This window comes from Brassica napus, chromosome C5 (assembly GCF_020379485.1).
Source record: "Brassica napus cultivar Da-Ae chromosome C5, Da-Ae, whole genome shotgun sequence".
Lineage (NCBI taxonomy): Eukaryota > Viridiplantae > Streptophyta > Magnoliopsida > Brassicales > Brassicaceae > Brassica > Brassica napus.
The window spans coordinates 41,909,460-41,926,757 of record NC_063448.1 but is presented as its reverse complement, the minus strand read 5'-3'; the positions used below and the strand labels follow the sequence as shown (position 1 = coordinate 41,926,757).

The following is a 17,298-nucleotide window of genomic DNA, read 5'->3' as shown; positions in this document are numbered from 1 at the left end:
TGACCCCAACAGGCAGCTAATGAGAAAGAGATGGATGGTTTCACTAAGAGAGTCCTCAGAATCCCAGTGGAGAAATGATACCACTCAAATTACCCTAAGGAGTGAATTACTCTCTCAAATAAGAGGTTCAATTGTAGTACTTAGGAATCGAATCCACAAGAAGCTAGGGAACCTATTAAATCTAGTAATTTATTAATTCTAAGTGTTTGTTGTTTTATGGTTTAAATGTAAATAGAAATCCTAATTGAGCAACTCTATTGCTCGATTAACAAGATGATTGGGGGTGCAACTTATTGGAAAGGTATTAGATGCATGGTTTCTATTTAGGTGTTGGAGATTATAATCCTGTAGATGCCTATCAGTTGCATGCATGATATATTATAGCTCAACCCCTTAAACACAGTGATCAGCGATGGCAATGTTTCACAGGTTAACTAACTAGATCTTGGATCTCAACTGTAGTTTGTTGATCACAAGAAAGTGTCGATCGAGGGTCCTATGGGGATATCGATCGATACACCGTTCACAAATATCGATCGATTGTCAGAAGACAATATCGATCGATGCTTCTAGTTAAGCCTTAGGTGTAAGTTGATAATGCTCACTAGCTTTCTAGTTTAGCGGTAGCATTTCTCCAGTTGTCTAGTATGACAGATTAGGTTCAGGACTGGATGGTCAAAGATGCTTGACTCATGAAGATTCCTAGGTTCAATATTCTAGTTAGCTAATCTAGAACAAGCATTAAGAACAATCAATCAATGAATACCGCAACTTAGCAATCTATAGTTGGGGATAATTCCTCTAACCTATTTGAACCCTTAATCTAACAAGTAAACTACTCAGACATAGCTAAGCAATTCATAACACAAAATATAAATAAAAACTGCATAGAATCGAATAGATGAATCAATGGAGTTCCAATCACAAATCTCTCTATGATCTTCTCTCCTAAAACTCTCTGCTGAAAATAAGAATACAAAGGTGGCCAAAAGCTCTTTTGCCTCCTAACACTTAGGCAAGTATATAACTGTTAGGTTAAAAACTCGTCAGGGGTAATCTTGTAATTTGGTGACGTCTTGGGTTTAAAGTCGGCTGAAACGACGTCGTGCTTCCACGTCTCAACATCGATCGATGGTACAGGATGTACATGGATCGATCATAATCTTCAATCGTCGAGGCTTCTCTTCTGTATCGATCGACATCACTGGATGTGCATCGATCGATTGTTTCTTCTTCGTATCGACCTCTTATGGTCAGCTCGGATGAAATCTCTTTTAAGCTCCTAAATGCTCCATAATCATCCATTTACTGCAAGATACTTCTGAACCTGAAAACATACCTAATAGGGTAGAATATATAGTATATAGATAGTAAAATACTTATATACTATGGGTAAAAATGGGTCAAATCCATGGTATATCAGAAGGTTTGGAAGAATTAATCCCAGATGAATACAATCGTTGCAAACTATTCTCATTTTCCCTAGAGGGAGAAGCTCTCAGATGGCTAAACTGTTTAGCAACAAAATCCCTTACTTGTTGGGAAGAGATTAGAAACGCCTTCCTTAAGAAATTTTTCGATGATGAGCGCTACTGGGAAGTAAGGAGACAAATCTTTACATTCCGCCAAGATCCACGTGAATCGTTTAAAAACGCATGGGGAAGAGTCAGGAGCTATGAACTTGAATGCCCCCATCATTGTTATTCAGAACCACAATTCTTTAACTTCTTCTATAGAGGTGTTAATTTGAGATGCAAAACTACACTCGACACAGCGAGTGAAGGAACTTTCGTCACTAGGAGCCCCGAAGATGCTAGGCGCCATATCGAAAACGTAGTCACGGGAAAATCCTATGAAAAGATGGATGAAGAAATAGGAAATTCGATAAATTTAGAAGATAATTCAGATTTGGTAAAGATCAAGAATTCCCTCAATTCGCTTCACTCTTTTCTACAGAATCAGCACCGATCTGATATAGCCCAGATCGAAAATGATGTCTTGTCTGATATGAAAAATCAATTAGAAGAAGAAACGAGCTGTTCAGACCCTTATCTAGTGTTTAACATTGATAGCTTCACCCAAGCCTATGATATTACTGTGAAATCACGCACTGGAAAAGAGAAGTTCAATATCAGACAAGCCATTACTGGCAACCATAAAAGAAAGTCAGATTTTTACGGAAAAATAAATATGGTTTACGGAAAGTTAATGGAAAAAGCAGATTCTTTGAGTGAACTTATCCGAAAATTAGAAAGTCAAGTAGCTGAAATTGCGACTGCCATTAAAAGAGAAAGAGGACGTCTTCCCGGGAGGACTGATTTAAACCCTAGACGTCAAGTCAGTGCCGTAATGTTGCGTAGCGGAAAACGTCTCGCGACAAACACGAAGAACAATACCGAAATTGGAAAATCTGCCAATGCTGATGAAACAAGCAAAAGCAATTCTCAGCCTATACTTCTTGATGACCCTGACCCAAAACCTTCTTGCGAAAACAGGAAGTCTACCGCTGAAAAAGATAAGGAAAAGACTATAGACTTAGAAGTAGAAGACGATCCGGAAATAGAGGCCGAAATCGATCGACAATATGGTATCCACGTCGATCGACCGGTGAAGCCTGTCGTCGATCAACATTCAGATAACCCTATCGATCGATGTTTACTCAACCCAAACCAACAATTGAAAGAGTCTATAGAACCCTACCCCCTTTTCCTCCTAAAACGCAAACTAGGAAATCATTAGAAAATGCGATCTGCAAGAAAGCGTTGGATAGAATTATTGTGGAGCTTTCCCTTAGTGATGCTATGAAAATAGCACCTTCGATAAAGAAGTATATGAAGGATATTATGTCTCCAACCAATCCAACTGTGGAACAAAGCATTATGATGGTGTCAGAGGAAGTAAGTGCTCTGATTCAAGGAGAAACTCCAACTAAGAGGCCTGATCCTGGTAGTTTCATCCTAGATTGCAATATACAAAACACGCGGTTTCCTCGATCATTATATGATCTTGGCTCTAGCTTGAATCTCATGCCTTACTCCGTCGCAGTAACCTTGGGATTCAATGAGTTTATGTCAACTCCGATTACCCTAGTTCCGGCCGATCAGTCTATCAGGGTACCCGAAGGGATACTCGAAGGTATTCCCGTGAAAATTGATGATTACTTCGTGCCTACGGATTTTGTTGTGTTAAAATACAGACATGAACCAAAAGGCCCCCCCTCATTCTGGGTTGACCATTCCTAGCTACAGCTGGAGCGATCATTGATGTGAAAGAAGGACGAATAAATTTGAACATCGGGGACATCTCGATGACCTTTGATATGGAAAAGCTGATCAAGCGACCATTGATAGATGACCAAGCCTTCTATGTAGAAGAAGTTTCTGAGCTGGAAAAGGAATCTTTCATAGACATGTGCTCAGACGACCCCATAGAAAACGCTCTTACCCATATCGAAAAGAAAATCTTCAGCATAGATAATAGGACAGACAATTATGTGCGACTGATGGACGCAAGCATCGAGGTTGCAAACATCGAAGAAGATGACGACTAAAACATTATCGTCGATCGATATCTCAGAGAAGCCGTCGATCGACAACCATCGTCATTATCCAATTGGTCTAAAGACAAGGCACCAAAGGTTGAATTAAAACCCCTCCCCACTGGTCTTAAATACGCATTTCTTTATGACCAATCCTACCCTGTTATTGTCAACGCCAATCTCACTAGCGGAGAACTCGTTATTGTTAAATAAACTACGCAAGTACAGGAAAGCAATCAGGTATTCTCTCGATGATATTCCTGGTATTTCTCCTGATCTTTGCGTGCACCGTATTCATTTGGAAGACGACGCAAAAACATCGATAGAGCAGGAAAGGAGATTAAATCCGAATCTAAAGGAAGTAGTCAAAAAGGAAATTATTAAACTCCTAGATGCTGGAGTTATCCACCCTATTTCGGATAGTAAATGGGTACATGTTGTACCCAAAAAGGGAGGTATTAAGGTAGTGAAGAACGAAAACGATGAACTCATCCCGACTCGTACCGTCACTAGACATCGGATGTGTATCGACTATAGGAAATTAAATGCCCCTACTAGGAAAGATCACTTTCCCCTTCCCTTTATTGATCAAATGCTGGAGCGATTAGCCAATCACTAGTATTACTGTTTCCTTGATGGATATTCCGGATTTTTCCAAATTCCCATACATCCTGATGATCAAGAGAAGACGACTTTTACATGTCCCTATGGAACATTTGCGTATCGTAAAATGGCATTTGGTCTTTGTAATGCTCCTGCCACTTTCCAACGTTGCATGATGTCAATCTTTACAGACATGATCGAGGACTTTATGGAAGTCTTTGTGGATGACTTTTCAGTCTACGGATCGAACTTTAAGAGTTGCCTCGATAATTTATACCTGATTGCTTTCCTGTACTTGCGTAGTTTATTTAATAATAACGCAAGTTCTCCGTTAGTGAGATTAGCATTGACAATAACAGGATAGGATTGGTCATAAAGAAATGCATATTTAAGACCACAGGGAGGGGTTTTAATTCAACTTTCGGTGCTTTGTCTTTAGACCAATTAGATAGTGAAGATGGTTGTCGATCGACGGCCTCTCTGAGGTATCGATCGACGATAATGTCTGAGTCATCATCTTCTTCGATGTTCGCAACCTCGATACTTGCATCCATCAGTCGCACGTAATCGTTTGTTCTGTTATCTATGCTGAAGATCTCCCTTTCTACATGGGTAAGAGCATTTTCTAAGGGGTCGTCTGAGCACATATCTATGAAACATTCTTTTTCCAGCTCAGAAACTTCTTCCACATAGAAAGCTTGGTCATCTATCAAGGGTCGCTTGATTAGCTTTTCCATATCAAAAATCATCGAGATGTCCCCGATGTTTAAATTTATTCGTCCTTCTTTCACATCAATGATCGCTCCAGCCGTAGCTAGGAATGGCCGACCCAGAATGAGGGGTCTTTTGGTTCCTGTCGGTATTTTAACACAACAAAATCCGTAGGCACGAAGCAATTATTAATTTTAACGGGAACGTCTTCGAGAATCTCTTCAGGTACCCGGATAGATCGATCAGCTAGAACCAGGGTTATCGGAGTTGACATGAACTCGTTGTACCCCAAGGTTACTGCGACGGAGTAAGGCATAAGGTTTACACTAGAGCCAAGATCACATAGTGATCGAGGAAAACGCGCTTTCTGTATATTCCAATCTAGGACGAAACTTCCAGGATCAGGTCTCTTAGCTGGAGTTTCTCCTTGAATCATGGCACTTACTTCCTCTGATACCATCATCGCGCTATGTTCAGCAGTTGGATAATTTGGAGATGTCATATCCTTCAAATACTTCTTTATCGAAGGTGCTATTTTCATAGCATCACTAAGGGACATCTCCACAGCAATTCTATCCAATATTTTCTTGCAGATCGCATATTCTAGTGATTTCTTAGTCTGCGATTTAGGAGGATAAGGGGGTAGGGTTCTATAGACTCTCTCAATCATCGGTTCGGGCCGAGTGGGACGTCGCTCGATAGGGTTATTCGGAAGTTGATCGACGGCAGGATTCACTGGTTGATCAACGTGTGTGCCATACTGTCGATCGATTTCGGCTTCAATGTCCAAATCGTCTTCTACTTCTAAGTCTATAGTATTTTCCTTATTAATCTCAGCGGTAGATTTCCCGTTTTCACGAGAATATTTTGGGTCAGGGTCATCAAGAAGTATAGGCTGAGAATCGCTCTTGCCTATTTCATCAGCATTGGCATAATTTTCAATTTTGGTGTTGCTCCTCGTGTTTGTCGCGAGACGTTTTCTGCTACGCAACATTACGGCACTGACTTGACGTCTCGGGTTTAAATCAGTACCCCCGGGAAGACGTCCGGTTTCTATTTTGATGGCAGTCGCAATTTCAGCTACTTGACTTTCTAATTTTCGGATAAGTTCTCCCAAAGCATTTGCTTTCTCCATTAACTTTCCGTAAACCATATTTATTTTTCCTTAAAAATCTGACTTTGTTTTACGGTTGCCAGTAAGTCCTTGTCTGATATTGAACGTTTCCCTTCCAGTGCGTGATTTTACAGCAATTTCATAGGATTTGGTGAAACTATTGATGTTAAACCCGTAATAGGAATCTGAATAGTTTGTCTCTTCTTCTAATTGATTTTCCATATCAGACAAAGCATCATCTTCGATCTGGGCTATATCAGATCGGTGTTGATTCTAAAGAAAAGAGTGGAGTGAAATGAGGGAATTCTTGATCTCTTCCAAATCTGAATTATCTTTTGAATTTATTGAATTTCCTATTTCTTCATCCATCTTTTCATAGGATTTTCCCGTTGCTACATTTTCGATAAGGCGTCTAGCATCTTCGGGGCTCTTAGTGACGAAATTTCCTTCACTCACCATGTCGAGCGTGGTTTTATAAGTCAGGTTAACACCTCCATAGAAGATGTTAAGGAATTGTGATTCTGAATAACCATGATGGGGGCATTCAAGTTCATAGCTCTTGAATCTTCCCCAGGCGTTTTTAAACGATTCACGTGGATCTTGGCAGAATGTAAAGATTTGTCTCCTTACTTCCCAATAGCGATCATCATCGAAAAATTTCTTAAGGAAGGCGTTTCTAATCTCTTCCCAACAAGTGAAGGATCCTCTTGTTAAACAGTTTTGCCATCTGAGAGATTCTCCCTCTAAGGAAAATGAGAATAGTTTGCAACGATTGTATTCATCTGGGATTAATTCTTCCAAACCTTCAATGTAGTCTTGTGGGTGCTCAGAGAGAGATCCAAGGAATGGGTTTCGACGAACCATACAGTAGTAATATGCGTTAAACTTAGATTTCTTGGTATCGTCTCCTGGTATCTTAATAGCGGACCTATTGCAATAGGTTCTACCAGGATCTAGGTAGTCTTGCATAGGCAATCTTATCTCTTCACCTTTTATCAAGGTGGGATTTATCTTAACAGGGATTTCAGTCCCCTGTTTAGATTGGCTAGTTTCATTGCTTAATTGACCTATTGGTTCAGTTTGGACTACTTCCTCATTAATAAGCTCGGTAAGAGAAGACTTACCTGCTTCCGGCTGGGCGGTGTCGATCGATGTCGGGAGCTCCGTGTCAGTCGATTCTTCGGTCTCCACATCGCTCGATATTGTTACATCTTCGTCGATCGATGCTCGGCCGAGCTCTATGTTCTCCATTCTTAGTGTCTGTGTAGACAGAGAAAGAAAGAAAACTTAGCAAGTTTTTCGTAACAAATATATACTAAACTCTAAATTAAATCTAATGGTAACAAGAAAGAGTCTCCAGCAATGGCGCCAAATTTGATATCACTCAAATTACCCTAAGGAGTGAATTACTCTCTCAAATAAGAGGTTCAGATGTAGTACTTAAGGATTGAATCCAGAAGGACTCTAGGATTACTCAATAGATCTAAGGGATTAGAAATAAAGATAGACTAAGAGATTTATTTGTTTTAAAAGAAGTAAATGATGAGTCAAATAAGGTAATTGTTTGGCGGTTTAAGTTGAAGTTGTTCTAAGGATGGGAAAACAGCTAGACTTAGGCAAATTCTCAGGTATGAAAAGCATGCAACTTAGTTCAGACTAAAGGGTTTGACGGTTTTTGAACTCAAACAATGGTAAACCAGATAGATTTTCTTTACGAGATCTTGGATCTCAACTATCGTCTATTGATCTCGAGAAAGAGTCGATCGATGTGACTTAGTGCACATCGCTCGATACACCTTTCAAACAATCGATCGACGCCACTGTCGTTACGTCGATCGGCGGTTCTTCTAGCAAGCTTTGCGAGCGGGTTTGAATATGTTTTCTAACCATCTAGACCAACTCTCGTTGTTATCTAGTCAGTTAGATCACGCTGGCTATTTCAGGTATTAAGGCTAACGGTTGGTTATCTTAATTAATCCTAAGATCTAAAATGAGGGTGATCAATCCTAATTTTAGCATTTAGCTTAACAAACATGAAAGAACTATCAAAACGCCTTTTTAACAGTCTTATTAGCTGCACATACTTTCAAACTTTATGAGAAACCTAAATCTAACAATTGAGTTTACTCAGACATATTCATGAGGGACAAAGTCATGATGGTTTGAAATAAACTGAAATATTGAACACAGAAAGTAAGAGTAATAGAAATAAAGGAGTTCAAGATCTTCTCTGTTATGCAGTCTCAGATCTATCTCTCCAATCCTAAGCTCTTCTAATGGTAGCCAAAATGCTTCTTCTCCAAACTAGGTCTTTACGAAAGTCTGCCTCTAAAATGATACAAAACCCTCGTACATATAGCCTCACAAGTAGCTAAGGGCTTAAGTTGCAATTAGAAACTTTTAGGAAATGAAATCTTCTAATATCGTGATTAATCCTCGGCTGATCCAACATCGATCGATGGCGCTCAGCGGCTGTCGATCGATATTAATTTACTCTTGTCGATCGATATTGCTATTCAAGTGTTGATCGATGCTATACGCGTAAAAGTACTCCAAAGCGTCCCAAAAGCATCATTTCCTTCTATCAAGCAACTGAACCTGTAATTGCTTTGAAAAGACTATAAAACATAGTAAATAGATCCTAAAACACTTATATACCATAACTAAAAGTTGGTGAAATTCATGGTATATCAAGAAATCTCCCAAACAGTTGAATATCTTAAGAAAGAATTTGAGATGAAAGATCTAGGAAAAACAAAGTTCTGTTTGGGATTACAGCTTGAGTACATAAGAGATGGAATCCTTGTGCATCAAATGGCATATACAGAGAAAGTACTCAAGAGATTCAATATGGCCGAGTCTCACCCATTGTCTAGCCCCATGGTCGTGAGGTCTCTAGGCTTGGACACTGATCCGTTTCGTCCTAAGATGGACGATGAAGATGTCCTAGGTCCCGAAGTGCCATATCTCAGTGCCATAGGAGCTTTGATGTATCTGGCCATCCACACTCGGCCAGACATATGCTTTGCCATGAACCTATTATCTAGGTTTAGCTCTTGTCCAACCCAAAGGCATTGGAACGGGATTAAACATGTTCTTCGTTACCTGCAAGGAACGAAAGACTTGGGTTTATTTTATACTAACCAAAACAAAGAAAGTTTAGTTGATTTTGCTGATGCAGGTTATCTTTCGGATCCACACAATGCTCGATCACAGACAGACTATGTTTTCACACATGGTGGAACAGCCATATCATGGCGTTCCATGAAGCAGACGTTCGCGGCCACATCTTCAAACCATTCGGAGATCGTGGCTGTTCGTGAGGCCAGCCGCGAATTGTTCAGAACAGGGGGAGTAATACGTGTTGTACTCTTTTTTCTTCACCATGGTTTTGTCCCACTGGGTTTTTCCTTGTAAGGTTTTAATGAGCCAAGATCTAAAGTGTATTACAATCCCTGTATGGTTATGGCATCCAAGGGGGAGTGTTATAAATCATATTGTGGATGTCCATAACCGGCCCGGTTCATAACCGGCCCAATGCTAGAGAGAGAGAGTCGACCGTGAGGAGAGAGAGAGAGAATCGGCATCTTGCATTTTCCTTATTAGATTATGATTTGTACTCTTTCCATATTTATATTTCTTTTCTTTACTCTTTTCATTATTCTATGAAGGTGTAATTTCCTATATATAAAATGCTCATTATGTTTATGAATAATACAGAAACATAGATTCCATTCTCTTGTTTTACGACGCATACCTGTAAAACTTTGAATATAGATGCATACATCGAGGGTCTCCCTATACCGAGCTCCTCGAGCTTTTTAATCTGAATCACATTAAAACATGTTTATAACAAATTATGTATTGGAAAAGCTGGCGACAGTACAATAAAAATCTCATGCCTAATACTTCTGTGTAACCACACAGATTCAGCAATCATACAAAGAAGAAACCCCTTTAACAGTTCATGTTTAGCTACCATCTTACTGAAACAGAGATTACTGTAATCGAGAACTGTTTAAGATCAGTTGTTGACTTCAATAATGAAGGCATTTTGAGGAAGGTTCAGTGAAAGCATTATCTATTTGAACGCGAACCAAAATGAAGTTACTGGAGACTAAGATGTGAAGTATCAAATTTTATTTTTGAGGGGATCTCTGAGTTTCTTGTTCGGCACAACAGCAGCAATGGATGCTACCAAAGAAGCCTTGGTTACCGATTTGAAGAGAGCGAGAGAAGAGGATGATAACGCCGCAGCAGCTAACGGAGATCAGAAGAAGGAGCCTGCTTGTTTCTCCTCCGTGATTCCAGGGTGGTTCTCCGAGATGAGTCCCATGTGGCCAGGTCTATTCCTATTTCTTGTTTTATTGTAAAAGAAGCCTTCTTTTCACCATGATCCTCTTATAGCTGAAGTTTTTCGATGATGTTATGGTGCAGGAGAGGCACACTCTTTGAAAGTTTTGTTTCAAGGGAAATCAGATTACCAGGATGTCATTGTTTTCCAGGTAACCACATTAACGATGACTTTTGCTTAAATTTGTAACCATCTTTATATGTGTGTTTGGTTTGTATTTTAGTCTGCGACATATGGAAAAGTGTTGGTTTTGGATAGAGTAATCCAACTTACGGAGAGAGACAAATGCGCTTATCAGGAAATGATCACTCATCTTCCTTTGTGCTCTATTCCTAACCCAAAGAAGGTTAACTAATCAAACACTATTGCTTTATTACATCTCTTGTGATTTGCGAACTGTAAGTAGTTGAGGAGGTGTAGCAAAGAACCATGCTTTGTAATGTAATGTAATGAAAGGTTATTTTAATACACATGGTCTTAAAATTTTACGTAATTTTTCTTATAAGAAAAGGTCCAAAATCTAATTAAGGAAAATTTTATTTCTTGGTCAGAAACAAAAGAACTCGAAAAAGATTTAGGTTTGGTCTTTGTTTAGAGGGAAAATTGCCAAATATGACTCACGACTTGATTTCAAACACAAAAATAAACCCAAACCTGAATCAAATGCAAAAGTAACCTAAAAGGCTATTGAAATTACAACCAACCCCTTGTGAACAAACAAAAAAACCGAAATTTTTTTATGTTTCTAACCCCGTAAGTCGTCTGCCCAGACGACTTTACTGGAAAGTCGTCTGGACTAGTTCTACTTAGAAATAATTTAAAAATTTTGTAAAAAATATTTTGATAAGTGAAAAATTGAAATCATGTAATTAACATATGTTTTAAGAGATATAAATTAAGATATAACAAAGGTTAATTGTTTTCACCATAGATGAGTGAAAGTAGTGAGTCATGATATTCTTTGGTTTAGGTTTTTGCCAACATATGTTGTAGTATTATATGTGTTCTTAGGGTTAAATTTTGGAATGCATAAATGTTTTTTTGAAAACTTTAAAATTTACCTAAGTGTGTTTATTTCTGTGTATAGTAAACACTATTTAAGTATAACTACGGGTTTATAACATGGTTAGTTAGTTAATTTAGTCGATTTAGTTTAGGGGTTAAATTTAGGGTTTGGGACGACTTACTAGTAAGTCGTTTGATGTACAGTATTCAACAGACGACTTACTAGTAAGTCGTCCAAACCGGACCAAACCGTTAATTTTACAATGTACTTTTAAACCTAACCGGATTATTTACCGGCCATATATAAGGTTTTTTTTTATTGTTTATCGAAAATCAGAAAACCCTAAAGCCGTTTCTCTCAAAGGCGATTTCGAAGGCGATTTCCGTCGATTCTCTCTAATCCATCGTTCTCATCGTTCACACCGCCGGTTATCTCTCCGCCGTTATCACCGTCGTTCTCACTGTCGTTCTCACCACCGTTCTCACAGCTGCTTCCTCTATTTAAGATCCGAGAGGAAACCCTAGCGCGCATTATCTCAGAGGCGTCTCGTTGAACTCCGCCGCCAGTAAGTTATATCTCTTACTGTCGTGTCATTGATTGAGGAAAAGATGAACATAAAACTGGAAGTCTTGGAAGACTTATATTTAAGTCGTCTGGAAAGTCTTCCAGCTTTCCAGACGACTTAATTATAAGTCTTTCAGCTGAAAAAATTGCCAGACGACTTAATTATAAGTCTTTGATTGTTTGAGATGGTTGTCTTTGATTGTTTTGCAGGCAAAAAAAATGGAGATGCCAGAACTCCCCCGTAGGATATATACATTAGGGGAAGAGCCCCCCGCAGTGCATAGCATTTCGTATCATACTTGTTGGACGTTGCATGCTCCTTTAAAGAAGGCTCTTCATGATGAAGAATATGAAGAGCTGAAGGAGTCGAAGTTGGGAGTTTTCATCAAGTTCCAAGAGCTGGGATTTGATTGGGCTTCAAGGCTGGTTCACTACATGCTCGGTTTCCAGCTGGACATAAAGAAGAAGTATGAGCTGTGAAGTCTCGTTGGTCCAAAACCTGTGAGGTTTTCACTGTTAGAGTTTGAAAACCTCACTGGTCTAAACTGTGAGTACATCGAGGACCTTGAGAGACCTCACTCTGTTGTTACAAAGGAGTTGACTTCTTTTTGGGAGATGCTGGGAGTTCATGTCGAAGTTGGGCCATCTACTCAGGAGATAATAGCAGCACTTGAGAGATGCGAAGGGTGGTCTCGGGATGATCACAAGCGGCTCGCGTACCTTGCCATCTTCACTGGATACATTGAAGGGAGAAAGTATTCAACCCCTACACGGGATAGTCTGGCAAGGCTAGTGATGGAGCTAGAACGGTTTGAGAATTATCCATGGGGGAGAGTCGCGTTTAAGGTGCTGATGGACTCTGTGATGGACAGAGATATTTCGGGCTGTTACACTATTAATGGGGTTGCGCAAGCTCTCCAGGTCTGGGTGTACACCGCTCTTCCGGAATTGGGTGCTACTTTTGGTAAATTTCTCCCAAACAATCCGTCTCCACCGATACTGGCTTACAAGGGTTGCAAAGGACGCAGACAGTTTAAAGAGGCTATCCTCAGTCAGGTATTTACTTCAATCTGGACGACTTTGCAGAAAACTTATAATTAAGTCGTCTGATAAGTCTTCCAATTACATGACTTAGTAGAAGACTTATAATTAAGTCTTCTGGAAAGTCTTCCAGCTGGATGACTTAGTAGAAGCCTTATAATCAAGTCGTCTGGGAAGACTATCCAGACTACTTAATTATAAGTTTTCTACTAAGTCTTCCAGCTGGAAGACTTTCCAGACGACTTAATTATAAGTCGTCTACTAAGTCGTCCAGCTGGAAGACTTTCCAGACGACTTAATTATAAGTCGTCTGTGAAGTCTTTTCTTTCCATCTTTCTTAATCCGTCATATATCTAAGTTCATGTCTTCAATTTACTGCAGACTAGGGTGATCAACTTTGTTCAGAAGGACACTGGTGAAATGTTTCCAAAATGGGAGTTTGATGTTGAGGACACGCTCGCGGAGAACATAATTAAACTCATGTTTGTGAAGAAACCGTGGAAGTGGACCATGGATTGCTGGGAAGTCACCGGTACTTGGGTCAATACAAAGCCGGCGGTTGTGAGTCCAGCGAAGAAAAAGGTAGTGAAGGAAGACAGTCCAAGACCTCGGAAGAAAGCTCGTAAAGAGGCACCTGCAGAAGCTAGTGAAGAGGCAGCTGCAGAGGCTAGTGAAGAGGCACCTGCAGAGGCTAGTGAAGAGGTGACTACGACTGTTGGTGGGTTGACCAAAGTGGATATTAAAACCATGTTCAAGGACATAGCTGATGCCATGAGGGAAGGATTTGGGACGTGCCTTAAGGAGATCAAGTATCTGTCGGAAAGGGTGGAAGCTGTGGAGAAGAAGGTTAGTATCACCACAAAACGGAAAGGGACATCATCTCAAAACACTACCTCTCCACCTAAACCGACGCTCGAACCCGGGGTTAGTTACGAATCCTCTCCCCACAAGAGATTGACTAGACAAAGTCTTAAGAATAAGAACTGAAAAGTTGCATTTGCTTTGTTTCTTGTATGTCAGAACATGTGCGCTTTGTTTATAGTGTATGGATTTTATATATGTATTTTGTTTCATGTTTGAAGACACTCATTGGTTATTATTGTTTGAAATGGATCTTTGGTTATTATTGTATAAACCCATCTTCTATATTGTAGAGTGAAAGTGTTAATGGGACGAACGCGGGAAGGAAGAGCTTGGCGGAGGATAAAGGTCCAGATGTGTCCGCAGCTGTGCCCGCAGATGCTAGTTCCTCGAAAGATAAAGCTCCAGAACGGAGCCTTGTTCTATTGGACAAAAATCAACCCACTGTTTCTGATTTACAGAAGAAGGATGCTAGATATCAGGAAAAGAGGGATGCTGCTATGGCACTTTGCCGTGCAAAGAGTGATCGAACAAGGAAACTTGCTGCCTCACAGCAATCTCCTTATACGGCAAACAGCACGGCCAGAGTGATCATTTCAAATAGAAAGCTTTATCCAGGCTATAATCTTTTTCACCAATTGACAAGAAGAAGTTGAAGGAGCTCGCTGATTGGTTGAAAACTTGTCCGTAAGTGTTTGTTTTTCCCATAATCGCTTGCTTTTCCCATAATAGCTTGCTTTAGTCTACAAAAACTGATTGCTTTTCAACATTTTGTGTTTGCAGTCATTATAGAACAACTCTCGATAAAAAACCACGTAAAAGTAGAACTTGGTGGTATCAAATCCTCCGAACCTCCTTAGAGTGGCTGGAGGACTGTGTAAGTCTTCTGCTATGACTTAGATGACTTACTGATAAGTCGTCTACGTAGACGACTTATCAGACGACTTAGTTCGTCTACGAATTACTTGTAAGTTGTCTGGTAAGTCGTCTACGTAGAAGACTTACCAGTAAGTCGTCTGATATCTTCTGACTTGTACTCTATTTTATATGCAGCATATTGATGCTTGGATTAATGTGCTGAGGAAGAGGTACGACGCTAACCCACAACATTTCAGGAGCGAGAGAATGTTCTTCCTTGATCATCTCTTTGCTCAGAAATGGAGATTCAACTTCAAGGATTTTAAGGGCTCGGAGCCCGATCAGAATGGTTTAGGAAGAAGACTCCCTGGTGGGGCGTGGAATTATTATGCAGGCACTATACCATCATTTTGCCAATCGAACAAGGTTTGGGGGACGGATATTGATGATATCTATGCGCCAGTGAACTTCGCCGACACTCATTGGATTGCTATGTTAATATCGATCCCTAAGAGGCACATAGTCGTCTTTGACAGCATTTGTTCCAGTATCTCCCCAGAAGAACTCGATGTGGTAATGGAACCTTTTCTCTACATGGTCCCTTATCTGCTTGTTGAGTGCGCTTCCTCAGATGAACAACGTGCCCAATACAGCCTGGAGCCATTCACATATGAGAGACCGACCAATATACCTCCGGCCGGAGCTGGTGATTGTGGCGTGTACACTCTAAATTATATTGAATGTCATGCTCTTGGGATAGAGTTTAGTAAAAAAGACTTTGCTAAGGCCAACGGGAAGAGTATGAGGGATAAGATAGCGGTGGATATATTTCAAGAGCTTCCTGACACGCATGAGTTCGAAAACAAGGACATGGATGACAACCTGGATGTGTATGACGGGTGATTAACAGGCCACGTTAGATTATTTTGTATGATAGATTAGGCTGATGTGTGTATTTGAACTTGATCTCTCTTTTGTATTTGAACTTGATCCCTATTTTGTAACTATATTCTGCGCAGTCTTCTGAGCAGTGACCTTTTGTAACTATATTTCGGATAATATAAAGGGCAAGACCATCTCAAATTTGTTTGGTAGTGCAATTTGACAAAGAAGTTGACACAGATAAGTTCATAACACAAATTTTTAGTACATAGACTGAACACTGGACGACTTAATTGAAGGTCTTCTGGACGACTTAATTGAAGGTCTTCTGGAAGACTGAACACTGAACGACTAACTTGAAGGTCTTCTGGAAGAAAAAACCTTGGACGACTAACTGGACGACCTTCTGGATGACTAACTTGAAGGTCTTCTAGAAGAAAAACCATGGACGACTAACTGGACGACCTTCTGGATGACTTAATTGAAGGTCTTCTGGAAGACTAATCACTGGACGACTAACTTGAAGGTCTTCTGGAAGAAAAAACTCTGGACGACTAACTGGATGACCTTCTGGACGACTTAATGGAAGGTCTTCTGGAATACTAATCACTGGATGACTTACATTGTGGTTTCGTATGGCCAGTTTCCTTGCATTTTGAGCATCTATAAACCATGTGTTGCTTCCGGGGTTTGCGTCCTCTCATTCTGGATAGCTCCAACCAAGATTGCCATCTTGATTTCTTCTGTCTTCCCAGACCACGCTTTACATCCGGAGGAAAGCAAGTGCGTTCCTCAACTTGTTGTCCAACACAAGGATATATATTCTCTGAGTATCCTGCAAACAGAAAATCCTTTGAGTACACTGGACATACAAGTGTGGAGATATGCAAACCAGCAGATGTTCCAGCAGCTATAGCATGAGAGCAAGGTATTTTCTCCACTGCATAGACACCACAATCACACTTTCCATGTTCCAAATCAACCACACAGTCCATTTTCCCACCTTTCACAAAGAATCGCCATCCATCAATTGGTTGTACCGTCATCGTATCCGCTATCTCCGATCGAACAACAAGCAAGTACTCAACACCTCGACTATGTTGAGTTGGGAGACTCAAAGCATCTTCTCTCCTTTTCCAAAACCACTTTCCTAGCTTCTCCCTTATGAACTCCAACAGGAACTGAACCGGAAATCCTCTAGCTCGCTTCAGAGCGGAATTAATAGATTCAGCGATGTTGCTTGTCTTTATGTTGTACATGTCCCCCTGACAATAAACCCTTGACCATAGGCTGACGTCGGCATTCTCCAAATACGTTGCAAGGTCCGGGTTTGCACTCCGTATCTCAGCCATGTACCGGTCAAAATCTGAAACCGTATGAGCATAAGCAGCACCTTTCACCAAGTACAAGAGATGTTTCCCTTTATACTTTTTGACAATGTTATCTTGAAGGTGATAATAACATATTCCTCGGGTTGCCCAAGGAAACACCTTATCACACGCACTTTTAATGGCCGCGTGCCGGTCAGAGACTATCACCAGAGGCTGCTCATCAGATACACAACTAGCCAATTTTGTGAAAAACCATTCCCAAGAAGGTTCATCTTCAGCATCTACGATCCCAAAAGCCAATGGAAATATCTGAAAATTCCCATCTTGTGCGGCTGCAACTAACATAACACCTCCATACTTCCCATTTAGGTGAGTCCCATCCACCACAATGACCCTTCTCTGATACTTAAAACCTTTGATAGAAGCTCCAAAAGA

The 17,298-nt window shown here is 40.3% G+C and overlaps 3 protein-coding genes across 3 annotated transcripts; 2 read left to right on the top strand and 1 right to left on the bottom strand.

Moving 5' to 3' along the window:
* Positions 1-1,398: 1,398 nt before the first annotated feature.
* Positions 1,399-3,550, top strand: LOC125587272. Its single transcript, XM_048757500.1, has 3 exons — positions 1,399-2,587; positions 2,812-3,135; positions 3,243-3,550. The coding sequence occupies exons 1-3, from the start codon at positions 1,399-1,401 to the stop codon at positions 3,548-3,550; spliced, it is 1,821 nt and encodes a 606-aa protein (XP_048613457.1).
* Positions 3,551-4,955: 1,405 nt separating this feature from the next.
* On the bottom strand, positions 4,956-6,005 carry LOC111210363. Its single transcript, XM_022710691.2, has one exon. The coding sequence runs from the start codon at positions 6,003-6,005 to the stop codon at positions 4,956-4,958; it is 1,050 nt and encodes a 349-aa protein (XP_022566412.2).
* A 7,701-nt stretch (positions 6,006-13,706) lies between these two features.
* LOC125587763 lies at positions 13,707-15,616 on the top strand. Its single transcript, XM_048758858.1, has 2 exons — positions 13,707-13,855; positions 14,086-15,616. The coding sequence occupies exon 2, from the start codon at positions 14,840-14,842 to the stop codon at positions 15,551-15,553; it is 714 nt and encodes a 237-aa protein (XP_048614815.1). The 5' UTR covers positions 13,707-13,855; positions 14,086-14,839; the 3' UTR covers positions 15,554-15,616.
* Positions 15,617-17,298: the final 1,682 nt, after the last annotated feature.

Bases quoted from the DNA above. Each gene is read 5' to 3' on its own strand.
- LOC125587272 (XM_048757500.1), top strand. From the start codon at position 1,399: ATGGGTCAAATCCATGGTATATCAGAAGGTTTGGAAGAATTAATCCCA. The intron at 2,588-2,811 runs GTATCCACGTCG...CTATGAAAATAG, and splicing joins CGAAATCGATCGACAATATG to CACCTTCGATAAAGAAGTAT. The intron at 3,136-3,242 runs GTATTCCCGTGA...GACCATTCCTAG, and splicing joins ACCCGAAGGGATACTCGAAG to CTACAGCTGGAGCGATCATT.
- LOC111210363 (XM_022710691.2), bottom strand. From the start codon at position 6,005: ATGGTTTACGGAAAGTTAATGGAGAAAGCAAATGCTTTGGGAGAACTT.
- LOC125587763 (XM_048758858.1), top strand. From the start codon at position 14,840: ATGCAGCATATTGATGCTTGGATTAATGTGCTGAGGAAGAGGTACGAC.